This window comes from Tachypleus tridentatus, chromosome 4 (genome assembly GCF_004210375.1).
Source record: "Tachypleus tridentatus isolate NWPU-2018 chromosome 4, ASM421037v1, whole genome shotgun sequence".
Classification (NCBI taxonomy): Eukaryota; Metazoa; Arthropoda; class Merostomata; order Xiphosura; family Limulidae; genus Tachypleus; species Tachypleus tridentatus.
Genome location: NC_134828.1, coordinates 98,109,933 through 98,123,809, shown reverse-complemented (window position 1 = coordinate 98,123,809; position 13,877 = coordinate 98,109,933). Strand labels below are relative to the sequence as shown.

Below are 13,877 nucleotides of genomic sequence, written 5' to 3'. Positions count from 1 at the left end.
AAAGTAGTTATCTTGTTCTAATGATGCTGTTGATTGAATAAGGAAAGGGGACTTACATCTTGAACTCCAAAGCACTTTAATGATCCAAATCTAGTGGGAAATTGCTAAGATGGGATTTACTTTTAAGATAATCATGCTTAGTATAGTGAAGGTCCATCTTGTGAGAGAGAAATATTTGTGAGACAAACTGCAGCCCAGAAGAAACAGTTGTTACTTCATGTGTGAAAATACTTACACTGTGTTTTCTTTGGTTCTGTTAGATAATGAAGATTAGTTTTATTTTATCAAATTTGTCCAGTTTCGTAATTTCACATACTGTACACACAAAGATAAATGAATTAAATATCTACTCTATGATATACCCCTTATTTTTTATTACATTTTTGATACTTGTAAGGAACTTCATTTTTACTTGAAAACACCACAAGCAATCAGGAAAGAGAATGTTGACATCATGACCAGAGTATGTTATGGAATTTCTAGAATACTAACGTGTATGTTAGCACTAACTCTATCTCTTAAGTTTTAAATGTTTTAAGGAGTGTTTTTTATAGCAAGAAGGGAGTGAAGAGCAGCAAGATAGCTAAGAAACCATAATAATAAGTTGAATTACATATCTGACCCAGAGGAGAACTGCATGATTCATTGGCTGAACTTAAAGCTCAGAAGAAGATTGGCACTGAAAGACCAGTCACCTTGCAAATAACATACTCCAATTACATGGGAATACAATCCTTAAGTGACAGCACCTGGGAAAGAGAAACATCATTTATCTCAGGGAAGCCATGTTCATCATGACATGTTTTGGGGTAGTACTTTCAAACTGGGCATTAAAAGAGAAAACGTTTCAGCAGTAGATGTAAAGGCAAATCCTCTTGGAGGGTGCATCTCAGGTACCTTCATTGTGGTGAAGTCAAAGTGTTAACAACCAGTCACCTCAATAAGATGGGTAAACTAGGCAGCCAAACTTTTGTGGCGAATGGTAAAAGTTATGCAAGTTCTACCACAGGATACATGTGGGAGATAAGTCTTCTCATGGGGTAGTAACTGCAACTACAGCCAGTGCCTGAATCTGGAAAATTGTCTGGTTTGCTTGTGGGCGTGTGAGGCACTAACAAAAAATAATCCATATTTTGTATCACAGCAAGTACAGAAAAGCCATAAGCCCCAATTAGTGAATCAGCAGATGCCCAAAACCTCAAAACTTTGCAAATCAGTAAAACTGGCAAAGGTATTGAAACTGACCATTGGATTAACAAGCTTTGGTGAACCATTCACAAGTTGTAGATGATATGGCAATTGCTATAAAAACTTATAGAGCTTAAGTTAGGTCTTAGAACCACAGTGTTTAGAAATCAGCTGTTAGGACTGGATAAAGGGTTGGAGATAAAGTTCCAATTTGAACAGGACTAAACAGTGTGGAATTCCCAATAGTCACTTGAAATGATTTTAGGCAGGATTAGAGTAATTAATATATGAGACCTTTTTTTTCTCTGAAATATATTTTTCTGCGCCAGAAATACCACGCGTGGAACGTATATATACCCAATTCGATTTTATTACTCATCAGTGTTTCTACCAGCATAACCTCAAACTGCAAAACATTTAAGCAGAATTAGAGTAAATTAACCTGAGGTTTTGGGCCTTGTCAAATATATCAATTGAAACGGTTGGGCTTTCTGAGTCCAAAACTGTAATTAGAATTTAAATTAAACCAAGAGATGACGGAGTTATGAACAAAAAGTTTGTACTTAAAAAAAGAGAACAATAACTCAGAGCCATTCTATGAATCGCTACACCGAATTTAAAAATTATAAAAACACTTAATGTATTTATATGCCACATTAATGACACACTTTGCCTGTTTCAAAATTTTCGAAAAAAAGCCGCACTAAAAGACATTCGTGCATATCTGGCCCTAATTTTGAACTGCAAACCCATTGAGAAGGCCGTTAGTCAACATTCTTAAACTAACCTTATTTGGCAGAAGAATAAGATTTAATGGTTAGTTCTATAGTTCACCCATAGTTTTAAAGTGCAAACTACGTTTCTGAGGGTATGTGACTCCAATAATAAACGCTAGGATTTATAGTCTGAACATGCTGACTACGAGGACATATCAGAACATAAAGTTTTACAATAGTATAATACCTATTTACTAAATGCTTTTACTGAAGTATCTCAGAAGGTGACAGAAACAGCAGTTATTTAGTTATCGAAGAGCTATGTTCATTTCTTAATATATCAGTAATGCTAAAATTTTTCTTATGAACCAGGAACACTAACTTTGATTTAATTAGATTCACAATACAGCTCTTTTCTAACACAGTAATGATCCATATTTTTACCTAAGTGGTAATTAAATTATTTGATATGTATTATATACATATTTTTGCAGAAATATTAGTAAGTGGTATCCAGTAATAATCTTCAGCCCTCCTGACACAGCAGACTTGTACTGCTAAAATCCGGGTTTTATCCGTGGTAGGCTGAGTACAGATAGCCCTTTGTGTAGCATTGTGTTTAATAACAAACAACAACGACCTTCCTAATCGCTACCTCATTAGTTACTGTGTAAAAGGTTTTAGAAGAATGAGACAAACAGTTCAAGCTCAAAATACATAGGAACAACAGACACACACTGGCTATTTCTACTTAAAGGTCCAAGCAATCCCTGGTGGTTAAGGTACTTGACTCCCGATTTGCGGGTTATGAGTTCGAATCCCGTCTCCGAAAACGCTCGACTTTTCAGCCGTGGGGGCATTATAATGTGACAGTGAACTCCACTTTCGTTGTTGAAAAAATAGCCCAAGAGTTGACGGTAAGTGGAATTGACTAGGTTCCTTATAGTCCGCCACTTACAGAATATAAACGGTTAGTGCGGATTAGCCATTGAGCTGCTATAAACAAAATTTCAAAAACAAAGACATTTGTATTTGAAATCTTTCTCGATTATTTTTTACCTTTAAAATACGTGTGCAAAATACAACGATTATTTTAGATATACGTTGAGTCAAGATATATTTGAATTTGTAAATGTTTTAGTAAGATTTAAAGTAGTAGACAAATAGACAAAATAGGAGACAAGCAGTAAAATGAAAAAAAAGAAAACAATTAGTGATCCTGTCCAGCAACATAGATTGGAACAAGTATTCTTATAGCTCAAAAACATTCACATCTGAGAATCCAACAAATAGATAAGTTATCTTAGAGGTAAATATAACTTTTATTTTCAAAAAGATGTAAATGCATTCAGACAAAACAGATAAAAAGAAATAATATGATATGTTACAGAGGTTACAAGTCTATTAATTTTGGTGTAAGAATCAGCTAAACGCTGTCCTTTTCATTTCGATTCACATGGGTATTTCATGTCTTTAATATTATCAGTTGAAATAAATTTACCAGTCGCTTATTGTCTTTATGTTCACTAAGTATCTCTTCCAAAGCCGATTTGAGTGTTATAAGACTCCAAGAATAATCAAATGAAAACTAAACACCTTCAGGTAAGTGTAAACACTAGCAGAGGTAACCAAAAACATTGTTCATCTGATCTCACTGAAGCAGATAACAATGTTTGTACTTCCTATGGAGATTCCTAACTTTAGCGTTGATAAGGGTACATCTCTCTATCTATATATGTAATAGTCAAATGTCTGTCACGTTCTATATCTCCTGAACAGTTAAAGATACCCCCAGTGGCTCAGCGGTATATCTACGGACTTACAACGCTAAAAAACCGGGTTTCGATACCCGTGGTGGGCAGAGCACAGATAGCCCATTGTGTAGCTTTGTGCTTAATTCAAAACAACAACAACAGTTAAAGATATCAAAAAATATATCAGAATGCTTAATTTTCAAGAGTATATTAAGGGAAAATTATTTATTTTTTTGCAATTCCTGAAACTGAACATCGAGCCGATAGTCTTCGTTAAAACTAAGAGGTCAACCTAAATATAACTTACTAAGAAAACACTGTTTCATTTTGTAAGTAAATTTCTTGGTATGTACACTCTGATACAATAGATTGGGTTGACTGTACATTTTTAACTTATTCATCACTATTTTGATGATAATACACTTCAGTTGTTTCAACGGACATCTACTAATCTGCAGCATTATTAGAAGAATCAGACATTAATGTATAGTATATGATACATACGAAAATTGAACTTTTGTTTTCAGACATACCGAAACAGCTTCAAAATTAGTTTAGGCATAGTTTACAAACAGATCTTTCAGGGTTAGTATAAATATTTTCCAGACTTGAGTGAACATTTTTCGTTCAGCAGAGAGATGAATGTAGACCTATTGTGATTCTGGCTTGTTGTACTATGGAGACCACCCTGAACATTCCTATTTAATTTTAAAACGATGTCTATGTATGCTCTGAAATATTAAAGTATTTAGAAGAAAACTGATAAATTTCATAAATACTTATTGTCTAATATCTACTCTCAAGAGCTTTTTTAGCCTATTCTGTCACCAAGGTTCCAATAAAACCACGTTCTTCATCTGAGTTCCGACATGGGAATGATAATCTGTCTTTTATATAATTTCACTTAAAAGTAAAGTTTGTTTTCTACGACTTCTTAAAGAAAGAAAAAAATGACAGAGTTTCTGTGCATTTAACAAATGCACGATATAATATAAATAATAATATATCAGTAGTAATTATAAGCGAATCCCCAATATAGCAATTACAGGAATCATTAATACAGGGGTTCATGTAAAGTTGACACATTTATTGCATTCTTATTCCTTACGTCATACAAAACTATGGTGGTATTAACTCTGCCCAGGTATAAAACATCAAGGACGTCAAGACAAGGAAGTATTTCGTGATCTGTGAAGAACTGCTATAAATCAATATTAGATTTCTTCATTGTGATAAATTTTCCCAGATAACAACAGGTTCTTACTCCTTTTCTCTCCTGGATTCCTTTTCTTATGATCCACATTGGTGCATTTGAAACAACGTTTAAGATGTACTGGATGATGAAATAGTAAATTTCGTAAATAATTGATGTGATGATTATCTGGATGTGCAGTAAAGTTGTTGCTTCAAGCTCTGGATTAGAAAACAAATGGCTGACTTAACATGTATTAGTATCTTTGTTGTTGACTTATGTGCCACTTCGTTAAAACGTCACTCTAGTTAGTCATAAAACTGTGCTTTTTCTTTTTTTGTCTTTGATAATGTTGTCAATGTATATGTTTTTAAACTCTGTCCAGTTAGGAATAAACTGGTCTATCACTTTTATCTGTAGCAAATTTGTTGATATTGACGTGTTTCTTTTCCATATCATTTAAGTTTATCATAAGTGGATGTGCTTGATCTAAATTTAATTGACCTCTGGTCATTAGTCACATACTGGACACCGACAGCAAGTAACAACAAAGATTCACACATACGTTTCTAGAAATCTTCTGAGAGTAGCAGTTATTGAACAATGAATGTAGAATAATTGAAGCCTGTTGAAAATAAAACCAAAGAAAATTATATTACAAAATGTTTGGCATTAAGCACAAACAATTAAATTACATACATAAAAACTATACATTATGTGATAATGTATATGAATCGTGGATAATTTCATGAGTTAAGATTATTTTCACATAACCTTATTCAAAAGAGATATTGTATTTATCCTAACACAGTAAACAAACCAAATATATCTTCTGTCCGAATCTAACAAATATTCAACTTTTATACTTTTATTCAAATGAAAATATAAACATAATTATCAATTACTATTACAATTTTGCCATGTCACATGTTTTGTAAAATATGAAAGTATAAATGAATGTATGACAACCACATATAGTTTTGTTTTTGTTTTGATATTTCGCACAAAGCAACTCGAGGGCTATCTGTGCTAGCCGACCCTAATTTAGCAGTGTAAGACTAGAGGGAAGGCAACGAGTCATCACCACCCACCGCCAACTCTTGGCCTACTCTTTTACCAACGATTAGTGGGATTGACCGTAACATTATAATGCCCCCACGGCTGGGAGGGCGAGCATATTTGGCGCGACTCGGGCGCGAACCCGCGACCCTCAGATTACGAATCACACGCCTTAACGCGCTAGGCCATGCCAGGCCGACAACCACATATAAGAGCTGAAATCCTGTATTACGTACTATTTTAACGGAGACAAAATTAAAGCGTACACGCGTAATATTTTGTACTATCAATAACCAAGCTACAAAAACTTGTTATAATGTCAACACGTTTTACAAGTTTGAAAAGCACGATTATAATGAATTATATTTGTTACATGACAGTATCTTAGGCCTATAATTTTTATAGTTCCTCATACGGTGAGAAGTCTTCTGATTTACAACGCTAAAATCAGGACTTCGATTTACTTCAGTAAACACAGTAGATAGCCCGATGTGGCATTGCTATAATGAAACAAACACGCGTCGTTTTACAATATCATATTTCTTCATTTAGATCCTTCAGGATTTTCAAAAATTACACTAATATAAAGTACATGTATTTCAACTACACTAGATATTTCATATTCACCGCCAACGATGCAATTTACTAAAGCCAGGGTTGTTCAAGTGCGTTGGGATTCGGCATCAGGTTGAACATTGTTTATTTTAGCTGTTTGTTACCACGACTATGCGTTATGATTTTTTTTTACTGTGAGCACCACATATGTGCCTGCTAGTGTAATTTGAATATAGTTTCGGTATATGAATACTTCGATAAGGAACTTATGGTTTGTATCTGTGTAAGTAAATAGAGATGTTATACAGAAAACCACATAAGTTGTGATATCATATTAGACATTATGATAAAACGGTAAGTATTACTATTTACTTTTTTTAGGTTATTTAATATCAGGTAAACCATTCCTTTAAAACTCGTTTGACAAAGCATAATACGAGTGTTACTATATTTAGTTGGTGCAAAATGTTTAAATATAGTTTAATAAACTGTGGATAATACCAGAAGTAAGAACGCAGCTATTTGATCGTGTTAAAATGAATGTAAACATGGTGCTTATTTTCCCGTTTTAACTACTTGTAGTTTATATGATCCACGCGATAATATCTACTGTTTGAGTATTTGATATTTACAATTTGTTATAAAATATGTTTATAGGATTATGTATTCATAAGATATACTGATGTTTATAGTTTATACACGTATTTTGATTTTTACATAGGCTTACAGGCTTACAACAAATTACAAAGCGTGTAAGTCTGTAAAGAAACGTTTAGAAGGAACTACATTTAAATTATGGATCGGACGTTGAATTATTTTCATTAGAAAACGGAAAAGAACTAGCCCATGAAAGCACAATGTTTTAACAAACTCTACTGAAAAATACAATTTAAATTAATGGTAATGATCACTAAATGCAGTTACAACTGGAAACCACATTTTACTTTTTTATCGTAACGTATTTTATTTCCATACTAGAGATTAAAGAAATAATTATAACAGGTACATTTCTTTAATTTCTTCAAAAGAGATCCGAAAGCCGCCTGGAGGGATCAGCTGTTTTAACCATTCGCACCATAGTAATGTAATGTTTGTCAACCAGTCAGTAGATACTGAAATGACGTCACATAAGGGATTTTTAACGTTAAAAGTTGTACTGACTTGACGTCAGTAAAATGTGCGTATGTCATAACTCGCGAGAAGAATTATGCACTCTGTAGGCTACAACACAACATGACATATGAACTTCGAAACCAAAAAATAAAAATATTTGCTACTTTTAGTTTCGTGTAATTTGCCTTTGAAGCAGAACCTTTTTAGGAAACCAGCGCATCAACATCCAATTCGTAAAATACTTGTTTTGTTAAATCTGGGGTTAGATCAGTCAGTGAAATTTAAGAGATTCGCTAAGTGATAGAGACACATACGAGACATTATTAGTAGCTGTACTATTAGTGGTTGTTAATACCATTCAATAAAAATTGCGGATGAAAATAAAAAACTTGCCTTCTGAATTTAATTCCAGCAGAGCTATTAAAATTCACTATCTCATATTTATTTGATAAACACTTGATAGGTGGCGTTTCTAAAGTGGAAGAAGGTCACGTGAAAAACTTCAGTTATTTAGAGTGCGATTATTGTATAATTAATAGAGTGAATACGTTAATAATTTGCAACGGAATAAGTAATCAGTCTTAACCAAACGAGAAAATATAAACAAGCTATGCTTTTAATTGTCTCCCGAATTTTAACTTTAATATTTCTTTTTTTTGGAACGTTCATTTGTGGGACTTTCCCACTTCTTATATCTCGATGTTTAAAATCAACATTGATCTGCGAAGAAGCAACTAAAAGCCGCATTACGCCCTTGCTATTAAATTTTGGTGGTGGTGTGTTAATCTCCGTAACGTTTCTTCATTTGTTACCCGAAGTTCGATACAGTTTCGAAAGTTACTGGGGAAGCGATTACAATGACGGAATATGTGTAGCTGAATTGGTGGTTTGTGCTGGATTTTTCACAGTATATCTGTTAGAAGAAGTTATACATACGCTGATAACACGCGTAAAACAGCCTACCGTAAACAGAAGATTTCTACAGTGCGATGAATCCGAATCTCCAACTGCACTTGAGTGTACTTTGAGTGACAAGAAGTTGGAACGTCAGTCTTTACAAGAAGGATTACTGAAAAGTGATTCGATTAAAAATTATGGCTCTTTAGACCTGGAATATCAGCTGACAAATATGTCAAGTTCAACGCAATCAGCAGCATTTTACCATCGAGTCTCGTTTAGAAGTTTTGTAATGGTTGCTGCCTTATCCTTTCATTCAGTGTTTGAGGGTTTGGCTGTTGGTTTACAACCAACTGTCCAAGATACGTGGTCATTGTTTTTTGCGGAGGCTATACACAAGTTCATCATAGCCTTTGCCCTAGGGTTAGAGATGCACAAAAAAGGTGAAACACTTCGAAAAATTACTAGTTACATGATTATATTTTCGCTTATGACTCCATTCGGAACTTGTATTGCTATGCTAACTGACCAGTCATTCCCGGAAAACTCTCAGATAGTGATTGGCTCATTCAACGGCGTTGCTTGTGGCACTCTTATGTACATAACGTTTTTTGAAGTACTCCAACGATCCCAGAGGCCTCTCTTGCCTGGATTACTACAGGCTTTAGCTGTGTTTGTAGGGTTCGGGCTCATGTCCTCAGTGCGGTATTTCCTACTCAAATAGTAATACACGTTTTTGTTTAAGACAACGACTATAGAATACTGTAACTTTAGATATTTAACATTAACTTGATTTTCATAAATTATTATTAATTTTATGTACTTAAAGAAAAAAACGACCATGCAGATTTTGCCCTCTTAATATTTCGCATCTTTCCAATTCACTTTTTGTGTTTCAACAACAACATTTTGTCAAGTATGTATAATGATATTACATTTATTTTTGAATAATTGTCATAAAACTACAATTTGTTTTTAAATATTAAGATGTAGTAATTGCAAAGCACTTCTCGTAATTGTCTTGCTGAAAGATTTCAGATACAAAATAGATCTGATAAAACAGGTTTCCCTTCAGTTCGTATTAATTTTTCGCTTTGAATCAATAAATTTAAATCGCCTGATAAAACATCTCCAATTATGGGGTATATTTAGTACTTTATTGGAATATTTCCTTTAAATCATGTTTTGTTCCAAACTGTGATTTAGTTTACGATTATAAACTATGTCGTTTGCAGCAATAATTACGTTGGAGTGGTCAACTTTCCATATTTTATTTTTATAACTAGGGATGTTCACACTTACATCAGAAAATGCAGTAATTGCTTGTAATAATAAATTTTAAAGTAAGGTAAGGTTACTCGTCAATTTTTCTATGTAGATAGAGACAAAGTAGCTAATATATTGAATCATAAAAATTAAAAAATCAAGTATATACCAATTAATATGTATTGAGATACACACAAAATAATAATATACAGAATCACAATGGCATCCAGTTACAACGTTAATGTTAGGGTTTTGGCACTTGCTGTGGATAGAATGTAAATAACCAGATTTGTAGCTTTGTGCTTAATAACAAATAACGAAACAAAAAAATAACAAAAATTAATAAAATACTTGTAGATGGATACAAATTATTTCATACACAGAATCATAAAGGCGCAAAGCTACTCAAAAGTTATCTCTGCATGGCCGTTTCTAGTTTTGAACTGATACACTTGAGGATAGGCAGCTAGTCAACACCACCTATCGTTAACTCTTGGTCTGCTACTGTCTGACCGAATGGTAGTATCCGACCGTAAATTTCATAACGCAGCTACAGCCTCAAAGTGCGGGGCGCCATTTATTATTGTTATTTTTTGTTTGTTTGTGGTAATAAGATGCGCACAATGAACCCACAAATCTATAAATCCGATAGGCCAATACCCTGGGTCACTCTCGGGCCAAAGCTTAAAGAAATTACAAGCATGTATAAACTCATATTATGTATCATTAAACACTTTATATGTTATCCGATGGGACGGCAGTAACTCTAAGGACTTTCAATATTAAAATACCGCTTTCGATTCCCGCGATGGAGACAACAGACACTCCAGTGTAGCTTTGCTACAGGCCTGGCATGGCCAAGCGCGTAAGGCGTGCGACTCGTAATCCGAGGGTCGCGGGTTCGCGCCCGCGTCGCGCCAAACATGCTCGCCCTCCCAGCCGTGGGGGCGTTATAATGTGACGGTCAATCCCACTATTCGTTGGTAAAAGAGTAGCCCAAGAGTTGGCGGTGGGTGGTGATGACTAGCTGCCTTCCCTCTAGTCTTACACTACTAAATTAGGGACGGCTAGCACAGGTAGCCCTCGAGTAGCTTTGTGCGAAATTCCAAAACAAACAAAGCTTTGCTATGAAACACAAAAACAAACGTATTTGTGTAGATCAAGAGTTCTTAATTGTTTGTTATTTAATCACTTTGTTTTTAAAATGATATTTCAGGCTCTTTAAACATTTCCACTATAGCGTGACAAATAACTTTTTCCACGAGTATCTTAAAACAATTTAATTGAAAGAACCCCAATTTGTTTCAGCAGTAAAACCAGTTTCATGATTTCTAGAGATGATCATTGATGATGTAGCGTAATTGTTTGATGATAAATTTGTATTAGAAAAATAAATTTTTGAATACCAGAGGTGGTTAGTCTGTTGTTTAATTACTCTGCACAACAATTTTTTTTGAAAAGGTTTGCTTCCTGAAAAGTTTTTGCTGATTGTGACAGGTATCTGGTGGGTATGCACAAATGTAGTTTTGGTTTTGCTTCATCACGTAGGAACTCTGAGAAATAGACAGTTAACTGTTTACCGGCAATAACGTATTTAATTGCGTTTATGTTTCTAATACGCTATTAAGTTCAACATAATTAAAAGTGTTTTGCTCCTGACTTTTATTTGTATTCAATGACCGGTGCATCACGTTGCAGTGTCCAACAGCAATTAGCAAGCATTGACGGATTCCAGTTGACCTGATATCGTTTTTTCAATGTAGCAAAACTGTAGATTTCGATGAAACGGTACATGATGGGCAAATTTGGATGTGATTTTTGTGATCAGCAGCCAAAAATCTATAAGGAACACCCAGCAGTGTTCAAGAAGCAAAAACTTTGTTGTGCAGTGTTATTGACTGTAAAACATAATAAAGAGACAAAAAATTGTATAGATTAAACATTAATAGTTTAAAGTACATTAAACTATGTATTTTTGAACTGGTATTAAGAAAATGACAAATTAATTCTTCAAAGTTAATATAAAATTTATCTGTACTTAAATCTTCTACCCCATTTATTCTGCATGGTGCAGCACAATCAACGAACGTTGTCATTAGTTTAATGAGAAAAAAATATCATGAGAACCTGGCAAGCAGCCAGAAGGAAATACTATATAGCATAACGACTAGTGATACCAGAAACATGTAAACAGAGATTTAATAGTCTAGCTTGAGTTAGCTTACTGTTTATATATTATTTTATTAAAAGCTACATCATTTTACTGCAAGGCTCTAACTTGCGATAAAATAAAACAGAGATTTAACTTCTGAGATTAAAATTTTATTTATGTATTTATTGCTTCTAAAATGACAGTAAAAACTGAGACTGCATTGGATTTCTGCTCCTATCCATTCATGGTGGACAGATTTGTGAACCAACTGAACTCTCATCGTAGTATGAGTTTCCTCTTCTTTAAAGAAACATAGCTTGACAAAACCATTTACCACCTTCTAAAAGTCCTATAATTAATGACTAAATGAGTTAATACTGCAGTATGTAATGCCACAAAGTTACAGTTTGTTGTCTTTAGTTACACTCAGTTCTTTCAGTTGTTCAGATAATCTTCTTTTCCAATTGTTTTCTCCAAACTTCGGATAAAAATTACGAAAAGTGGTTTACAATAGGACGTTTTATTTCATACCGTGCTATGTGATAACAGAAACTTCAAAAAACATTCATTATATTAATTGATCGTTTCAATTAATATCGTATATAAATGACCCAAGTAGGTTCTACGTCATGTAGCGCTAAAATTCGGGTTTAGGTACCTATAGTTGGAAGAACAAAAGAGGCCTAATGTACAGTTTTTTTTTTTTGTAATAACAAACAACACATACGTAATTGAATCACATGTTTTATTTTAAAGACTGACATGTTATCTCATATCTGGTTAATGAACTTAAATTTTTGTTTGTTTTTTTCATCTTCTTAATTTACTTCATGTTAAATATTTTAAGATATTGTGTTATCATAGTTCTGATTGACGGAATATAGAACATATTTGTTTGTTACTGAATTTTGCAAAACAACACCCAAGAGCGATCTACTATAGTTGTCTCAAATTTTAAAGGAGGGAAATCAGCTAGTCAACTGATGAGCTAGTTTTTAAACAATAAATAGTGGGATTGACCCTCACTTTATAACGCTAAAAGGATAAATATGTTCGGTGAAGGTCGCGGGTTTGAATCCCCGTCACACCAAACATGCTCGCCCTTCCACCCTTGGGGGCATTATAATGTAACTGTCAATCCCACTAGTCGTTGATAAAAGAGTAGCCCAAGAGTTGGAGGTGGGTGGTGATGACTAGCTGCCTTCTCTCTTTTGTTTTACACTGCTAAACTATGAACGGTAAGCGCAGATAGTTCTCGTGTAGCTTTGTGCAAAATTCAAAAACAAGCAAACAAACACACGCTTCAATTAGAGTTGATAGTAAGATTGATTAACTTGGTTTCCTTATCCTTCTCAATTTCACTCCCCTCAGTGGACACAGCAGATAGCCCAATGTGGCTTTGCTATAAGAAAAGAGACAAACACAATCAGCTTGATTGAATTGTATTTTAAATGGTTTGTGTGATTGATCTCTTGGAAACAAGTTACATTCACTTGGCGCATCATCTTTCAAATAGTCATGAATTACAATGTACAACAAAGTTTTTGCTTCTTGAACATTATTGGGTGTTCCTTATAGATTTTTGGCTGCTGATCACGAAAATCACATCCAAACTTGCCCATAACGTACCGTTTCATCGAAATCTTCAGTTTCACCAGGACATCGCTACAATGGAAAAACGATATCAGGGCAACTGGAATCCGTCAATGCTTGCTGACTACTGTTGGACACCGCAACGTGATGCACCGGACATTGAATACAAACGAAAATCAGGAGCAAAACACTTTTAATTATGTTGAACTTAATAGCGTATTAGAAACATAAACGCAATTAAATACGTTATTGCCGGTAAACAGTTAATTGTCTATTTCTCAGAGTTCCTACGTGATGAAGCAAAACCAAAACTACATTTGTGCATACCCACCAGGTACCTGTCACAATCAGCAAAACTTTTCAGGAAGCAAAACTTTTTTTAAAAAAATTGT

The 13,877-nt window shown here is 34.1% G+C and overlaps 1 protein-coding gene across 2 annotated transcripts; it reads left to right on the top strand.

The window, feature by feature from the left end:
• Positions 1 to 8,064: 8,064 nt before the first annotated feature.
• On the top strand, positions 8,065 to 13,637 carry LOC143249742 (zinc transporter ZIP1-like). 2 transcript variants are annotated; one of them, XR_013027925.1, is made up of 2 exons: positions 8,065 to 9,390; positions 13,471 to 13,637. XR_013027925.1 is itself a non-coding variant. In XM_076500080.1 (1 exon), the coding sequence occupies exon 1, from the start codon at positions 8,188 to 8,190 to the stop codon at positions 9,196 to 9,198; it is 1,011 nt and encodes a 336-aa protein (XP_076356195.1). In that variant the 5' UTR covers positions 8,065 to 8,187; the 3' UTR covers positions 9,199 to 11,150. The 2 variants fall into 2 exon arrangements, 1 of the variants encoding a protein (XP_076356195.1); XM_076500080.1 differs by lacking the exon at positions 13,471 to 13,637 and having other exon boundaries at positions 8,065 to 11,150.
• Positions 13,638 to 13,877: the final 240 nt, after the last annotated feature.

Bases quoted from the DNA above. Each gene is read 5' to 3' on its own strand.
- LOC143249742 (XM_076500080.1), top strand. From the start codon at position 8,188: ATGCTTTTAATTGTCTCCCGAATTTTAACTTTAATATTTCTTTTTTTT.